This window comes from Mangifera indica, chromosome 13 (genome assembly GCF_011075055.1).
Source record: "Mangifera indica cultivar Alphonso chromosome 13, CATAS_Mindica_2.1, whole genome shotgun sequence".
NCBI lineage: Eukaryota > Viridiplantae > Streptophyta > Magnoliopsida > Sapindales > Anacardiaceae > Mangifera > Mangifera indica.
This window is the reverse complement of record NC_058149.1, coordinates 11903857-11921160: the sequence shown is the minus strand read 5'-3', so window position 1 is coordinate 11921160 and position 17304 is coordinate 11903857. Positions and strand designations below refer to the sequence as shown.

Here is a 17304-nt window from a genome sequence, read left to right as displayed (position 1 = left end):
CAAAACCCTAAGGTTATACCCTTATGAGCATTGTAAGTCGGTTCATATGTTTTGTTGATCAACTCAATAAATTTATATTTTTTTAATTTTTAATTATTTAATATGTTTTAATGAATCGTATCAAACCGATCTATTTTTTGTATTGTATCAATATGAGCCATGTCAAATATTTTTGGGTTAGAGTTCAACCATGAGAGCCCAACCCTTTCTATATTTCTTTTCAAATTATTATTTTTCAAATTTCATGTTATACTTAATATATTCTTATATTTTAATTTATGATTTTTTTCATTCATAAGACAATGATATGATCATATACACATGTGAAAGTGCAACTTACATACAAATGGACTTTTTCAACAAACAAAAGGTTAATGTCTAAGTTCTACCTATCCATTTGTTAAAGTTTATACAAAAATTTAGACTCATTTAAAAAATAGAAAATGAAAACAAAATCGATAGTGAAAAAATAATAATATTATCTATATAAAATTAGAAATTTTTTATCTTAGTTAATGTTATTTATTGAAAAGGAAGATAATGAGTTAACGATAAATACGATGATAGCTATCGTTGCTAAATAAAAAAATAAATTTTAAAATTTTAAACGAAAATTTATTTTTAAAATTAAAATTAAAGTAAAATATAAATGGTTTAAATTTATAAAAAAATAAAATTATATATTTTTAAATATTATTAATAAAATTATAATTTTATTATTACTGCCGTTAAAATTTAAAATTTCAAAACGTCACAAGTTTGTATTCAGCATTAAAACTTCTGCGTGGGAAAAAATCCTCTAGCCTTCGTTAATTATCCAACGAAAGTTTTTCGAGTAAATTGAATTGAATAGGGTCAAAGAAAGGACACAGAACGGTATTTGTAACAGCAAGCAGTAGCCGAAAATACAGTGTAAATCATTTTTCTCTTTATACTTTTATATATTCTCTCTTTAGAGAGGAAAAAAAAAAAACATTTTCTCTCTCTTTCTTCTTAGGAAAATCAGACTTTGGTTTTTCTCGTAGCTGTGCAAAAACAGAGCCATGGTTTCCAAACCTTGAAAGATCTGCAACTCCTTTCTCTCTCTCTGTGTGTCTACTGCACTTTATTTATTGGACCAAAGTAACTCTAAGTTGCGGATCTCTATCAGGAACAATCATCACCAGCTCAAAAGAAGCACCCTAAATTAGACCAACTTTTTTCCCTTTGCAGTTGCACCTTCCAATATAGGTTCGTTTTCTTCTTCTCTCCTCGCCTTACTCCACTTTCATGAGCTTTGATTGTGTAGATCCGTTAGTCTGTAACGTCCAATTTTGTCAAGCGTTTTCTTTAATTTATGCTCCCTTTTTTTTAAGCGGGGACTGTGTTTTCCATGAAAGAAAAATAATTTTGTTTTGTTTTATTATTATTATTTTTTTTTCAGGTTATGTTTGTTCATTTCTTATATTCTATGTTAAACAATGTCTTTGCATCTTTTTTGAGATGAGAGCACTATAAAATATTCTTTACTTGGTGATTCTGTCGAGCAATAGGATATTGGATTGTTCGGCAATTTGTTCAGTGATTGGATGTCGTTTTGCATAAAATTTTAGTACACCGAGTCTTTTTTCTTTTGTAAGTCAATTTGGAGAAAATTCCACTCCATCATTTATAGCATTGGTTTTAATTCACAGGAAGCTGGAATGGCGAATCGAGTGAAGGAAGAGGAGAAAAACGAGCGGATAATTCGGGGTCTCCTTAAACTTCCTGATAATCGCAGATGTATTAATTGTAACAGTCTGGTATGTCTCCTATTGCATCCTTGTTTTTGCATAATTAAATTAAGTGCTGGATTCGTACATTTTATGATTGTATCATTGTAGGCATTAGGATATATACGGAATTAGGTGGTGCTTAAATAATAGTGGTGCAAGGATTGAGTTAATTTCATTTGGTTAGATTTGATAGGTTGCTTTAGAAGTAAATTAAAGTAAAGTAATGCTTTATTAATTACTCCAAATGTTTTATGAAAGTTACAACATGGAACAATTGGGTGCAATGAATGAGTGAAGTTATTAGCTGATAATGAGGAATTATGTTGTAACTTATTTAGACTTAACACGGGGACACTATGTTTTTGAGGGAAATGTACCAAGGGATTTTTGCAATCTTAAATACTTATCAACTTGGGTTTATGTAGACTGACACTTAAAAATAGGATAAAATGCTATTAAATTATATTGGTGTGTGGTAGACTATGAATTCTGAGCAACAATGAAATAGTCATACAAAATATACTTTTTTTTTTTTTTTAAATTAGAGAAATAAAATAATATCCATAAGTTTATTTACTTTGTCCTTTCTGAAGTGTTTGTGTCTTGCAATCTGATGGTTTTCAAGTCATCATATGAACTCTTAAAACCCAACTAGTGGTGCAGACACAGGATAATAAGCAAAGTTCGGACTCCAAACTCCATGAATAATACCATTGCAATCTCACAGTTCAAATTTTGACAAATGAAACTAAATCATTATTAAGTGTTTTCTTGGGGATTTCTTATGTAGATAGGATGTATCCACTGGGTGATTATTCTGTGTGCTCCTTATATCTCAAATTTCAATTGTACATTTACTATAATTGTAATATCACATAATCCGAGTGTGTACAACTATTCTTCCTAGAAGAAGCTAATTGTGTGACCTTCTATAATATTGCTAACTTATATTTCTGCCAAGCAGGGACCACAGTATGTTTGCACAAATTTCTGGACATTTGTTTGCACCACTTGCAGTGGAATACAGTAAGTTTGGACTGTGCTTTTCATTCCATTCAGATTTTAAGTTTTTCTGTTCATACGTTTCCTTTATATACACCAGTCAAAGTAAAGAAAAAAAAGGTTCCCTCGAAATGTACATATACATCAGTGTGTCTATGGGGGGAGAGAGTGAGAGAGTTAAATTAACTGTTTTCCCACCTAAACTATTTCAAATATTTCCAGTCGGGAGTTTACACACAGAGTGAAATCAATATCAATGGCTAAATTTACTTCACAAGAAGTTAGTGCTCTTCAGGAAGGTGGGAATCAGGTACACATGCTTTCTTTTTCTTCATCTTCTTCATAATTTTTTGATCAGTTAAACCTCCCCTGGTTCCCATGCTAATCCTTCTATTTTCTTATTTTTGAATCATATGTCTGGCATACATAGCGTGCCAAAGAAATTTATTTTAAAGAATGGGATCCACGGCATCACTCTGCTCCTGATAGCAGGTTATCACACATTTATATTCTATTTAGTTATGAGAATTCAAAATTTCCCATTTCTGATTTAGTTATTTATTGGCAGTAATGTTGCTAGACTTCGAGATTTCATCAAACATGTTTATGTGGATAGAAAATACAGTGGTGGTGAGAGGAATTATGACAGGCCTCCGAGGGCAAAGATGGTAAGATGCTAATTTTCTCTTTTTGATTTCTTTCAAGATATTACATGGTATCACGTGGTAACCATGATTAATCTGAAAATGAATTTGGCATATTTAGTTATTTTTATTGTAAGATAGACTTGCCTGTAGTTGTTTGTTGTTTGAATAATGGCATGTCATGTAGGGTGACAAGGAAGACTTCTATGAGAAAGGAGGATCCCGAAGCCCACCATATGAAGATACCTTTGAGCGTCGCTACGGTGACAGGTCTAGTCCTGGTGGAAGAAGTGATGATAGGAATTCTAGATATGGTTATGATGAGAGAAGAAGTCCTGGATACGAGCAAGAAAGTCGGCAGTATGGTGATTATAGAAGTAGTCCTCCTCGTCCTGAGATTGTCAATGATTGGCGCAGAGATGATAGGTTTGGAAATGGCCGGAAGTTTGAAGATCGTAGAATATCTGATGGAGATTCAAAACTGGAAGGCAGGTCACCTGAACGAACAAAAGGTCTGGATTCGTCTAGTCCCCCTATGGCTCGTCCAGTTAGGGAAATTTTAGGAGAAAATGTATTGCCTCTTCGAATAAGTGAACCTCCTAAAGTCAATGGTGGCAGGGCTGCTGATGGCTCTGCTCATGCACAGGTGGGCCTATTGTTAATTTAAGCTGCACACTTATTCATGTCTGTTGAGTGATGTCTTAAACCCTACTTCTTGAATCTCAATTTGGTAGAGAAACGCTCCACAGTCCACCAGTGGTTGGCTATATGGTTATTCATGAGTTACTCGTAATTACTTTGAGGCATCAAGGTCGTCCTGAATTAGTGAGCTAAGCAATGTGTTAGACATGAAGTGATCTTTTGAAAAAGTGTGCAGCACTGATTCTTGTCATCTGTGTTATTTTGTGACAATTTGTGGTTCGACCATATGATACTTTTTTTTTTTAACCATATGATACTTGATCATATTTCAGCTGTTATGTTGCATTAATTGAGTCATAATCAATGTTTTGTGATCTCATATGGCAAGATTCAACCGAACCTTCTGCACAACAAATAGTGGGAGCTTTTCTTTTGACAGTGAATTTTCAAACTTATCGTCAGATTACTTGGGCAGACAATTAAAAATTAAATTTTATTTATATGCAGCATTGTCTTCCTTAATTGTTTATTATTTGATGTGTTTAAGTCAAACGAATCCTGTGTGGCTCTCTGTGTCACTCTTGTGTGATTTCAATAGAACGTAATGTGTATTTATCTTTGACTTATCTATGTGTTTGAGGATTCACATTTTCTTGCCTTTATTTTTACTGATCCAGAGATCTGCATAATTGTCCATTTGAATTTGTCATCTTTTCTTACACTTTCTTTTGTTTTTCTCTCCCCAATTTTCTGGAAGAACTGATAAGAAAGAGACATGGATTTACCTTATTATGATCTTTACTTTCAGAGAACTGCATCTTACAGCAGCTTGGGATCTGCTAATGAGAATCCGGCTGAAATCAAATTGGAGAGTACTGGAAGTTTAATTGATTTTGATGCTGATCCTGAGCCTCCCACTACTGCAGCAGCTACCCAAGCACAACAGACTATTCAACCTCAATCTGTTGCACAGCCAGCAAGTCAAACCAATGACAATAATTGGGCCTCTTTTGATTTTGTCCCCGAAACAAGAGTATCTCAAGCTCCAAATTTGAATACTTTGGAATCTATCTTTTCTCTAGAAGTATCTTCAATACCCGGTGGTGCAGGTGCTCCAATAACTGCATCTGTGGCTCATGTTGGTGTATTACCAGTTGGTGGTAGCTTACCTGTTGCACCTGTGGGGCAAGCACCGATTTCTCCCTTTATTACTGTTGCCCCTGCAGCTGCACCAGTAAGTGGATTTGCTTCATTTCCCTCAGCTAATGCTTTGGCAGCTGCCCCAGGAACAACACATGTATTGTCTGGGAATGCAGGTAATTCCTTTAGTATGCAGTATCAACAACATCCTTTATTTTCTGCTGCTGCTAGTCAAAATGTTGCACCACAACTTACAGTTCCAGTTCATGGAGCTTCAAGCAATCAGGTTAGCCCAATAATGTTGTGTTCTTTCTCAAATCGTAGATGATATATCATTATAATCCAATATTTGCTCAAACTTTTGCTTCCTGATCTTCTTGGCAGCCATGGAATTTGTCTCATGCTCAGAATTCACAGGGGCTTCTGAGTGCACCAGCTGTTCAAGCACCTAAATTTGTCACAAAATCTGCAGAGGTCAATTCTGGAAGTGTCTTACAACCTTCCCCTGTGGAAGTTAAGTCAACTGGCACGAAAGAACTGCCTGAGGTGATATTTCCTTTAAGTTTTCACCAATCATATATTTGCCGTACATCTGGATCATGTATTGTAATAAATCTTGTTTTGATTGCAGGATCTGTTTGCTTCAACTTATTCATCCTTTCAAGCAGTTCCTGGGTGGCAAAATGGTCCACCTAATGCCATGGGGTTCTCAATGCAATATAATACTGCAGTGGTACCTTTGCATACCAAAGTTAATTATATAAATAATTTTGCTCAACTAGATACTCATACATGTATATTTCATGGTTTCAGCCCATGCCCACTTTGGTGAAGTCAAGGTCGATGAACCCATTTGATGCCAACAGCGAATCAACACCAGTTCAAGCCCAAACAGTATGTTTCAACTGTTCTTGTTCATTGCTGTTGACTTTTTTGTTATATTTATATAAAGTATTTTCTAATAAAATTTTGTTGTTTTGTATTCTTCATGATGCAGTTTCCTTCCATGGCATCCTTACAAGGTGCTTTGCCAAATTTGTCTCCTCCTCCTGGCTTATTAAGCACTTCCAGCCTAGGTACCCCATCAACAGCTTGGATGGCACCCCAACCATCACCTCAACCATTTTTCATGCCTTCCCAAACACCAACTTATGGAGCTCCAAGTAAAACCACTTCTGTTGGTGTGGTTTTTCTAGTTTCTTTATATATTTACTTTTTTTTGTCTATACATTACCTGCCCTTTTATTGTGCTAAGTTGTGCTTCACAAATTTACAGGGGCGTATATGAGGCCACAAGTACCCAGTAACATCTCACTTTCCGGGTAAATATTCAATTAGCAAGTCGAAATGTCTTTAATGTTTCTTAAGAAATCTGCTAATTCTAGAATCACATAGAGCAAATTAATAAGGTGAAATTGCTTGAGGTTTTGTCTGGCTCTCTTTTATGTGTTTTGAAGTCTTTCTTGGCTAAATCTGTTTTTCTTTCCTTTTTTGGGAGGTAGGTGGTTTTGACCTTAAGTTTCTTGGTTTCCATTTTCCTAACAAAGTTTTAACCTCTTGTTTTATGGTCAGACCGGATCTGTTAAGTGGCTGGATTGCAATGGCTTCCATAGATCTGATGGGAAGTGTGCTAGCTAAACAAAAATAATAATAATAATAATATAATTATGGCATTGCCAGAATAAGATTTTACAAAATTTTTACATGATTTATATTTCTAAATTATAAACCGTAGTACCTAAAGGAGATGTAACTTATTTTTTTTGGGATCTGAAGTAGATTGTTTTAACCATTTGTTGGCAGATTATGATATATGTATTGAATCTCTTTTATGATCCTTTACAGGCAGCAAGGAGTTGGGGGATTTGGGAGCCAGGGGGCTGGTTTCAGCCTTATGAATCCAGAACAACAGCTGGCAGGTAGATACTCAGCTCCTGCTACACCACAACCTTTCTCCTCGACTGGGGGCAACCCATTTGGGTAATTACAAAGAACAAAATTCTTTTAATACTGTTTTAGTATAAGCATCGTCTTGTTGCTATCTGTCAACTTGCTGGGCAGAAAGTTTTGGTTCCGTCACTGTAGTTAGATAATCCAACCCAATGATAAATTTGTCAAGTTCAACTCTGTGGTCAGGGCTAAATGTCCATATTCACCATGGGAAATAGATTGATGCTGTCACAAAAAAAGTCATTGAGAGGAAGAGAGTTAATTTAGGAGGGGTACAGAAACCTCCATTGGGAATTAAGGGTTTTTTTTTTTGTCCATGCAGTATGTTGTGTATTTGGTATCTTTGATGTTACATTGATAGTGTTCTATGTGCTGCCTGTTGCCCTTAGAAATTGTACAATTTTTCTTTTGTTATGTTGTATTATTTTGCCAGCTGTTCATTATTGTGGCGAGTTATTTGAGTCTGTGAAAAGTCCGTAGTTCAATTATTACAGCTAAGTACAGTTTGAATGCTAAATATTAATCAAGATTGAGATGAGTCTTATAGCGCTTTTCCTTTGTTGAGTTCATTTTTGCTGTATTATATACCTCTAATGTTTTCAAATAATAAATGATTTATCCTGCAATTGTTAGATGGTTGGTGAAGAGTAATGCTATTATTGCTTCTAGTGAGTGCTAATTTAGATTTCAATGATAATATGTTATTATGTAATTGAGTGTTTCTCTATGTTTAATGTTATTACTAAGGTTAAAATCTAACTTCTACAATGAAGGTTGGAAATGTAACATTATTGCCCTACTTATAACTTTTAAATTTTATCATTATTCCATGTGTAAAGTCAAATTAAATTTATCATATATAATTATTTTATAAGTGATTGTATAGGTTCTATTATTAGCAAAAATGAAAATGATGTATATATATTATTATTTTTTTTTTATATACAGATAAAAGGATAAATGATTTACTAGAAAAGCAGTTGCTTTTTTGTTTTATGAAATTTCTATAACAATAAAACTATGTGTATTTTTAGTGAGTATCAATTTAGGTTCTAATGATAATATATTATCATATGATTAAGTAATTTTTAATTAAAAAATAAGTAGTAATTGTTGTGTTAATGTTGTGGGATTGCTTGCTAAAAATATTAGTACAATACTTAAGTACTATTTGACAAAAAGTAGGCGTACCATTGTTGTGTGATCAATGGTATGGGTTCATGAAGCCATTGTTGGATGATCTTTGGCTTGGGAACTTAAAATGTGAAAGCATTAGGGCTTATGCTAGTTGGCACTTATAAGATGTTTCATGCACATGCTTCATATAGGGGCACTCACATTAGAGTTTCAATCTTAGCAATTCATATGGAAAGAGAACTAGATGAGTTTATTTTTTCATGTGACAAGTGGGATGTTTTATGTGCATGTCCTTGGTAGGAAATACTCGTAGCATGGTGTTTTAAGCAATTCATGTGATGTGTGCATGGAAAAGTGGATTGTGAAATTTTATTTCCTCATGTGGTCAGGTGTCGGCACAATTACAATTTAGTTCGACCGACAAAGCAAAGTGAAAAGATTAAGATAAAAAGAGAATTGTCATGCTTTTATGATAAGTTTAGGATAAGACTTAGCAAGCTTGGTGTATTTTGTCTGAGTAGGGTCAAAAGATGTATCTTAAATGATATTAATTGTGTGAAAGAATGTGCATGTGTGAAAAAGAATCGATAAGTTACTTGTAAGAGAAGCTATGTGCAATTTTTTATGGCACCTTAAAAGGTCACCCATATGGTATAGGTTTAACTTGAATATTTGAGATTGAGAGGAAGAAGGAAGGAGATTATAAACTTTGTTTTTGACACAGGTAGTTCATATGAGACTACCTTTGGTAATTATAGGAAGACATCCAACAACCCGTAGTCTTTTTTTAAATTTGTGAACTCTATCAATTGCTTGCCATTATTTGTTGGAGTGGCATGTTTCTCTCCAAGCAATTGTCATCCTAGAACAAAGACCCAAGTGTACTTTAAGTGTACACTTAAGGTAACCTCCTTAAGTGTACTTTGAGGGACTTAACTCTCTAGACGAAGACCCAAGAAATATCTCTGGTCAGTTGAACAAGATGTCATGTAGATGACTTCAAACCTACAAATGGGGATAACAAAATCAACAAACCCTAAAAACTATGTAGCAATTGAAATGCATATAATTGAAGTTAGACAACTCACCTTTATAATAGTGAGTATACATAACTCTTCTAGTAATGTGTTTCAAAGGGATTGACTCAACATGCATATTGTGTAAAATGAGAAATGAATGTCAAAAGTTTTTTAAAAAATCTAAGACAAAAAGGATATCATCATCATACTTTTATAAGTAAATCCAAACTAGATTGGCTACAATCCCAAATGTTTAAGATAAACCTATAACATGCGTCATTAATCTAATGGCGTATACAAAACAAGTTTATCAAGACGTTCTAGTGACATGAACCATCATGATTGACACACTACGATAGCACACTACCCATTAATTGCTTGGTAAGGATGATATATCATTATACAGGTAAGTCCACTCCAACTCTTCATGTGTCAATTGTTTGTACAAAAAAATGAGAAGTTTTTTAAATCCTACTCATACTCTTAAAACTGGGGTAGTTGTTATATGATAAAACTTTTCTTTAACCAAATTGACAGGAATTAGCATTCAATAAACAACTACTTAACAACAAGTGATAAGGAAAATGATCAAGTGTGTCATCTGCTTGGAAGATCAATGCATAATATAGATAAAAATTTCATCATTTAAAGATAGTGAGAAAAACTTCACATGATAGTAGAAATCGTTAGTACTTAAGAGATTATCTTTATTTTTCATCTTGTGTCTACAAGGGAAAACAATTGTCTCTTATCATACAATCAAAGTAATTATTTCATTTTTGTACAAGTTAAAATAGAAATAAATCAATAAAATCATACTTGAATTAATAATATTTAGATATAATATCTACTTGTAACTTTACTTATTTGTCTCATTTATATAAAAGTCTTAACCAAAGGTAAAGATATCCAAGAAAAGACTCTTTAAACTTACTACAGATCTTAGATTTATAATAGTAGTTTTAATTATTAGAAAAATTTTATCAGAACATTTTCTCATAAATAAATAACATAATTATAGATGTAGACTCTCGAACAACAAACTGAACTACATTAAAATTGTTTTTTTGTTTTTTCTATTCATTCATGTTAAATCTCATGCAATAGTTCACATAATTTCTATATACAATAGATAAATGAAGTATTTCACAATTAAGATTATCATTATTGTTATTTATCTTTTGTTAGTCTATATGTTGCATAATATTAGTTGGTCACGAAAAATCCTATCAACAAAAACTATATTGTTTATGCCTTCTTTGATAACCACTTTTAAGGATGCTCCCCCAATCAAAATGGATACATTGCTTTTTAATTTAAGACAAATTTGAAATTATAATTTCGGTTTTCAAAGGTGGCTAATGATATATCACATGGTTTTATCTAATATTGCTTGTATCCATTCCATACCTTGTGTCAGTAGAGTGTGTGCCTATTGTCAAAAATACTAGTCTATTGGATAACACAGCTTACTGACATTTATAAGATCAAGACCAACCCAATTCTATCAAATTTATGATTGCAACATTCTCTCCCATCCAATCCAATGAGTTGTTTAGATAAAAGAAATTGAGTATCTATAGCTTTATTCTTGTCTAACTTGTATGAACGATAACATTCAATTGAATGATTTTAAAAAGTAAAAAAAATAATAATTATATAATCCAATCACACATTTTTATATTAGTTTATACAGATAAGTTTGTATAATTTATTTATATATATAATTATATTTTAAAAAAATAATTCAATATTCATTACATGCCTAAAAATAAAGAAGGCTAATGCGAAACCCCTGCCTAGTTCTAATTTAAAAAACTATCAATTATCTCCACAAATAAATTTCTCATCCTTCTCTCCTCCCTTAGAAGTTTGACAAGGTTTATCACATGAATACCCATGATTGTTTTGGAGTAATGATATCACATAAGCCTTAAAACTACCAAAATTTAACTAAATTCAATTACAAATGATTGTACATGATGTTGAGTGATTTCGACTTGAAGAGAAGTCTTACAATCCAAAATTACTATGAATTATTATTGTTTAGTCATTGAAACCCACAAACACTTCATTATGCTTTAATACATAATTAGCACATTAATTACCTAATTTAGCCGACCCAACTAATATTGTCTTTCTTTGAGTATTTAAATACCATATTCCACGTGGCAAATTTGTATGCACTTTTTAAGCTTATCTGTATCTTCTCTTTTTGGTGGAGAAATTTCTGCTTTATGGTGATGGTTCAGTTTGAGCATCTTCCTTTATGATGTGTATTAATAAACTTGACCTACTCACAGGCTGGATGTAGAGCCCTAATTCAATTGGGTAATTGAAAAGAAGTCAACAAACTTTTGTAAATGATGTGAAAAGCCCTAACAGCCCATGTGGATATCATCCAAGTAGGGCTCTTTTTGTGTGGCGTATCATTAATTTGAGGAACAGAAAAGGGCAAGTAGACGAGAATCTTCATTTCAAATGGCTTCTACTGCTTTTTCTTTTTCTTTTTCTTTTTAATTTCAAATGAATTACAACAGTATGATCCGACCTTATAACTGCCTTAGGTAAAGCAAATTTAATGGCATTCAATAAAAATTTGAAGCTGAGAAAGTGACCCATAACGCTATTGATGTATAGGCACAATCTAGCTTTTGTCGACAAAATTAGGAATTACCAATCATTTCTGTCACAAGTCTTACTTTTTACCACTTAACTTTTTACCCCAATTTATCTTACATTCAATGTTAAAATCAAAGAGCTTGTGGTGGAATTCACGCTCTTTTTTTTTTTTTTTAAGAAACTATATAAACCAAAAAAGGTAAATGAGCCTTCAAAAGGAAAGTACGAAAAGAACCTAAGCTCACCCTTCTTGAAGGGCGGATTGAAGCTCTCTATTATTTAAAAAAGAAACACCGGGAAGCAGAATTTGTCTATTTAAATGATAATGATACAATAACAATAAAGTGAAAGAGAAGAGTTGAATAAGACACTAGAAAGTTTAAACCTCTTCCTCACAGAAGGAGAGAAAGAAATTCAAGTGAAAGCAACTATACTGTGGAGACGCACATGGCCCTATAATTGCCAACTATATATAATGGAATATGAAAGCTAACTTTTCTCCCAATTTCTCAATAGAATAATAGCTTTTTAAGAATGGAAACTGACTCTTATTAATAGATACCAACAAGCTGACTTGCAGGGAGGGATAAGTTAGAAAAATTTATGTAATATGGCTCCATGAAAATCTTGAAGGTCTATCCTCTTGAGCGAATAATTTTTGACACAGAAAGAGACTTTCAATCTCACATTCAATGAAGGCCCAGAAAAGAGCAATAGAGAAGAACTTGGGTCTGAAGTTTCACACAGGAAAGAAAGAAGAAACGCTGAGTGAAAGTTTTTCTTCTTTTAAACAGGATAACCCACCCCAATTGGAAGTTTTACTGTTCCACAAATCCTGCCAGATTTTGCTTTGCAGGCTTTTCACAACAGAACTATTGAATAATAGAAGGAACAACAGTCAACAGCACTAGCCCACTGCTTGCATTTATCTCATAAAACTGAAAGAGACTTTTTAAGCTTTTGATGAAGAATTGCAGAGCAGGATCAACGTTTTCACATTCCAATGAAGACTCTGTCAGGGTGAAGTAGACACTACTAGGCATTATTAATCAATCAGGTTTGAATTCAAAAACCAGAATTAGTGGGAGCACATGATAAAAATCCCACCAAATATTTTTAATCAAACTGATCTACCCCCACCATTCACGGCAGGGACGCCATTTAGGTCCCACCAGGAACCCTCGATCGAAAATTTGGGACCTGGAAGAAACCAATAACAACCAGAGGCCACAACATCACACTAACTAATATTACATAAACATTTCCGCGGAATAAGCTCTGGAAATTTATTGTTTAATGTCAAGACATTGACAGAGATCCATTATCTGAATTGACACCATAATAATCAATATACAAATATGGTTCACAAATAAGGAAGAAGAAATGAGAAGAATTCTGAACTCAAATACAAGTAAAATGTTCATGATTATACTATAAAATGGAAAAGAACGGAAAAGTATGATACTTGAAAAGAAGAAGATGAGATAATAACAATAAAAACTCACAAACCAGAACCATCACTAACATCAGCGAAGCAATCTGCAAGCTGTGATGGTAATGGTCACCAATTCATCCCTATACATACACTTCCTCTGCAACCTAAAACTCTTTCTCTGCCATTTTTATTTCACAACTCAAATATTCATAACAATTCAAATAAATATGGAGAGACTTTGTCCTCTTACCTCTCTATTCTTTCTTTTCTTTTTAAACTCTTCGGGATCACGTAATTTCAATTACTGCACAGAAAACTTATTTTAATCTCCAATTTCAATCTCTTTTACTCTTCTTCCTCCACAGAGCGACGAGAATTGCCCAACCAAAAGAGGAAAACGGAACCGTACTCCGCAATTACCCATTTGTAAATTATGTTTGTGTTGTTGATGAAAGGTTAGAGGACAAAATTCTCAAAAGAATCAATAGAAGGGAGGTGGCGGAGGTGAAGCGTATGAGACTCCAATCACTGGCGGCAATGGTGCATCATTTACTGGGGTAGGAGGTGGTGGGTTTTCGCATGGAACTGGTGGCGGTGGTGAATTGTAATGTGGTGGTGGTGGTGAATTGTGATGAACTGGTGGGGGAGGTGAACTGTAATGAACTGGTGGAGGAGGTGAACTGTAATGAACTGGTGGAGGCGGTGAAGTATAGACTACAGGTGGGGGTGGGGGAGATGGTGATGGTGGTGGCTTGTAATGAATTGGTGGTGGTGGCAATGGCGATGGTGGTGGCGGCGGCGAATATTCAACACATGGCGGTGGCGGCGAAGGAGGTGGAGGTGGTTCTATGCAAGGAGATGGTGATGGTGGTGGCGGCGAATGGACAGGTGGAGGAGGTGGAGGTGATAAGTATGGATAAATAGGAGGTGGTGGTGAATGCGGTGGTGGAGGAGGCGAGTGTTGTGGCGGAGGTGGTGAGAGATGAACGTAAGGGGTAGGTGGTGGTGGAGAGAATAATGGAGGTGGAGGTGAACTTGGTGGTGGCGGTGGTGGTGAACGTACACAGTATGGTGGCGACGGCATTGGTGATGGTGGCGGTGGAGGAGGTGATGAATAAACTGGTGGAGGAGGCGAAGGTGAAGGAGGTGGTGGTGGCGGTGAGTAAACTGGCGGCGGGGGTGAGGGAGGTGGCGGTGGAGGAGAGTAAACTGGAGGTGGGGGCGAAGGAGGGGGAGGTGGTGGTAAGTAAACTGGAGGTGGAGGTGAAGGAGGTGGAGGCGGCGGTGAGTAAACTGGCGGTGGAGGTGATGGTAAGTAAACTGGTGAAGGAGGTGGAGGTGGAGGTGAGTAAACTGGGGGAGGAGGTGGAGGTGGTGGTGAGAAAACAGGGGGAGGAGGCGAAGGTGGTGGTGGTGGTGGAGACGAGGGAACCACAACAGGAGGAGAAGGAACCGGCAACGGTGGTGAAGGTGGAGGAGGAGGTGGCAAAGAGGGAACAAAAGGTTTACATCTAAACGAAGAACAATCCACACGTTTAGACAAGAACGACTTACATTGCGCTGCCGACCTCTGGACCGGCCTTGACGGCAAACAATTCCTCCTATCATCAAACGACTGTAAACTCAAGCAAACCGGCGGTTCTCCAGTAAAGAAATTGTAAGAGAAGGTGAAGTTCTGCAAATTCGGCAACCGACAAATGCTCGCTGGAATGCTTCCAGAAAGCATATTGTGAGCCACATTAAGTTGCTCTAGACTCACCATTCCTCCAATTGTCTCCGGCAAAGGCCCCATAAGCTCATTATAGGCCACATCAAACACCGTCAAGTTCTTCAGCCTCCCTATCTCCGGTGGCAAGCAAGACCTCAAGCCATTATTCAAGAGGATAATTTCATTGAGCCTCGACATGTTACCAAGGCTAGAAGGCACACAGCCATGAAATTTGTTGTTGGCCAAGACAATTACAGAAACTGGAGAGTTACCAAAATTGTCCGGAATTTCAAATCTGAAACGATTATTATTGATAAAGATAGCATCCAAATCTTTGTCAAAAAGCTCCTTCGGCACAGTGCCTTCAAATTCGTTGAATCTGAGATCCAGGAACTTGAGTTGATGCAGTTGAAGAACTACATTTGGAAACTTACCGGCAAATCTGTTGTTGCTGAGATCCAGCTCAAAGAGTAATTTCAGGTCTTTGAACTTGTGAGGAACAGTGCCGCAGAACCTATTGGAGTTGATGTGAAACAATGCAAGATCAGAAAGCAGCCCTAACTCTTCCGGCAAATAGCCAGCGATATCGCCATGGTTAAGATCAATGCCGGCGACAGTTTTGATAGTCTTATTATCCGGGGCAGCTGCACAGTAGACTCCACTGTAGTTGCAGACATTAGATCCAACCCAATTTAAGGTAAAATTGGAAGGATCAGAGAGAATAGCTTGTTTCCAAGCTTGCAACGCTATGTAAGCATTTCTTAACCTTGAGTTTTCGAAAACAAGAGAAGGGTCAACAGTGACTCTCTCCCCTCTGTCACCAAACTCGTCTCTATAGTAGAGGAGCTGGCGGTGCTTGATGTACTGCGCTTCTGTATCAGTGAGTCCTCCATGGCCAGTAATGCTCACCTGCTCAGCAGAGCAACAGCAGACTAAGAAGGCAATGAGAAGTGAGAAACGAAAAGAAGAATGAAGATCGAAATGGGTCTTCCCCTTCATCTCACACGAGACATCTGATTTACAAAATGCCACTTTTTCCCTCTCTTAAGGCCTCCCTTTTTCCTACTTCCCAAGCTCAGATCGCAAACAGAATTAACGGGTATCGCAGAAAAACGTTCACCTTGAGATCTGAGCAAATGCGTGAAGAAGATTAAGCTTTCTGGGGGGCGAGATGAGAGAGAAAGAAGATGAAGAAGAGAAGGAGAAATGAGTGAGGGGTTTTTTTCTAGGGATTTCGGAGATATGTGTATGAGAAATGATACATAAAGAGACAGCTAAATCACAGCTCAAAACCCACTAGATTCTCTCTCCTTCAATGTTATTAATTCTCTTATTTTATTTTTTCATGTAAATTTCTCTCTCTAGACTTTATTCTTTTTTAATCAAATTCTCAATTAGCACCACAATTTGAGGCTTCCAATATCCCTATTTATATTATAATAATTCATTATTCTATTAATTTCTTAGCCTTTATTTTTTAATTAATGAAGTCGTTACAGCTTATAATCTTCAATTTCCATTTATTAAATGGCTAGAAGACTTGTCCCTACCCAACGGTGGGATTTTAAAAACCAAATATTTATTTATTATTTAATTTTTGTTAATTATAAAAATAAAATTATAATTTTATTTTTATATAAAATAAATAAAAGTATATTTCATTTTATCTTTTTTATTTAAAAAATTAATAATTTTTTTAAAAAAAATTAAAAAATTATATTACACAAATATGTTCATTGTATAATAATCTTATTTATATACTATAATAATTCATTATTCTATTAATTTATTGGTATTTATTTTCTAATTAATGAAGTCGTTACCAAAAGTATAAAAGAAATGTTACTGCATTAATGAGGAGCCACCTAACTTGAGTTATTATTTATATTGAATATCGAATTAAAGCACACGTTACATCTACAAATCTTTGTATTTGTATTTGTATTTGTGATAAATACTGCATATTACAATTTTCAAATGCCGTTAGGCGTACGGGGGAGTGGGCCCCAGCGATTCCCCCCTAAGTGTCCGATGTTAAGAAAACGACATCAAACCAAAAGTGTTCTAAAGTCATTGGGCCCCACGTGTCACGTCATACACGGCTGGATCGTCGGCGCCCAAGAAGGACCCCACTTCTCATGAGGTGCACCGCGTCAGCGCTCACCACCAAAAGCAAGCATCATTTCATCGCTAACAGATTTTCAATTGACTAAAATGCCCCTTTCTTGATTAAAGAACAGTTGATGATAAC

The 17304-nt window shown here is 35.3% G+C and overlaps 2 protein-coding genes across 7 annotated transcripts; one reads left to right on the top strand and one right to left on the bottom strand.

Moving 5' to 3' along the window:
• Positions 1 to 946: 946 nt before the first annotated feature.
• Positions 947 to 7683, top strand: LOC123194891 (probable ADP-ribosylation factor GTPase-activating protein AGD14). 6 transcript variants are annotated; one of them, XM_044608388.1, is made up of 14 exons: positions 947 to 1230; positions 1674 to 1781; positions 2719 to 2780; positions 2979 to 3066; positions 3187 to 3248; positions 3325 to 3424; positions 3588 to 4046; positions 4851 to 5468; positions 5567 to 5728; positions 5814 to 5915; positions 5996 to 6076; positions 6180 to 6363; positions 6459 to 6504; positions 7028 to 7683. In XM_044608388.1, the coding sequence occupies exons 2-14, from the start codon at positions 1683 to 1685 to the stop codon at positions 7164 to 7166; spliced, it is 2202 nt and encodes a 733-aa protein (XP_044464323.1). In that variant the 5' UTR covers positions 947 to 1230; positions 1674 to 1682; the 3' UTR covers positions 7167 to 7683. The 6 variants fall into 6 exon arrangements, with proteins under 6 accessions (XP_044464323.1, XP_044464327.1, XP_044464329.1 ...); XM_044608392.1 differs by having other exon boundaries at positions 6180 to 6359; positions 7028 to 7165; XM_044608394.1 differs by lacking the exon at positions 7028 to 7683 and adding an exon at positions 6755 to 6997 and having other exon boundaries at positions 6180 to 6359.
• A 5623-nt stretch (positions 7684 to 13306) lies between these two features.
• On the bottom strand, positions 13307 to 16441 carry LOC123194750 (leucine-rich repeat extensin-like protein 4). Its single transcript, XM_044608131.1, has one exon. The coding sequence runs from the start codon at positions 16050 to 16052 to the stop codon at positions 13827 to 13829; it is 2226 nt and encodes a 741-aa protein (XP_044464066.1). The 5' UTR covers positions 16053 to 16441; the 3' UTR covers positions 13307 to 13826.
• Positions 16442 to 17304: the final 863 nt, after the last annotated feature.

What these genes read in the sequence shown, in the direction of transcription:
- LOC123194891 (XM_044608388.1), top strand. Translation starts at nt 1,683, where the DNA reads ATGGCGAATCGAGTGAAGGAAGAGGAGAAAAACGAGCGGATAATTCGG. An exon ending in TTCAGGAAGGTGGGAATCAG is followed by an intron (nt 3,067 to 3,186) that starts GTACACATGCTT and finishes TGGCATACATAG; the next exon opens with CGTGCCAAAGAAATTTATTT. An exon ending in ATGGCTCTGCTCATGCACAG is followed by an intron (nt 4,047 to 4,850) that starts GTGGGCCTATTG and finishes CTTTACTTTCAG; the next exon opens with AGAACTGCATCTTACAGCAG.
- LOC123194750 (XM_044608131.1), bottom strand. Translation starts at nt 16,052, where the DNA reads ATGAAGGGGAAGACCCATTTCGATCTTCATTCTTCTTTTCGTTTCTCA.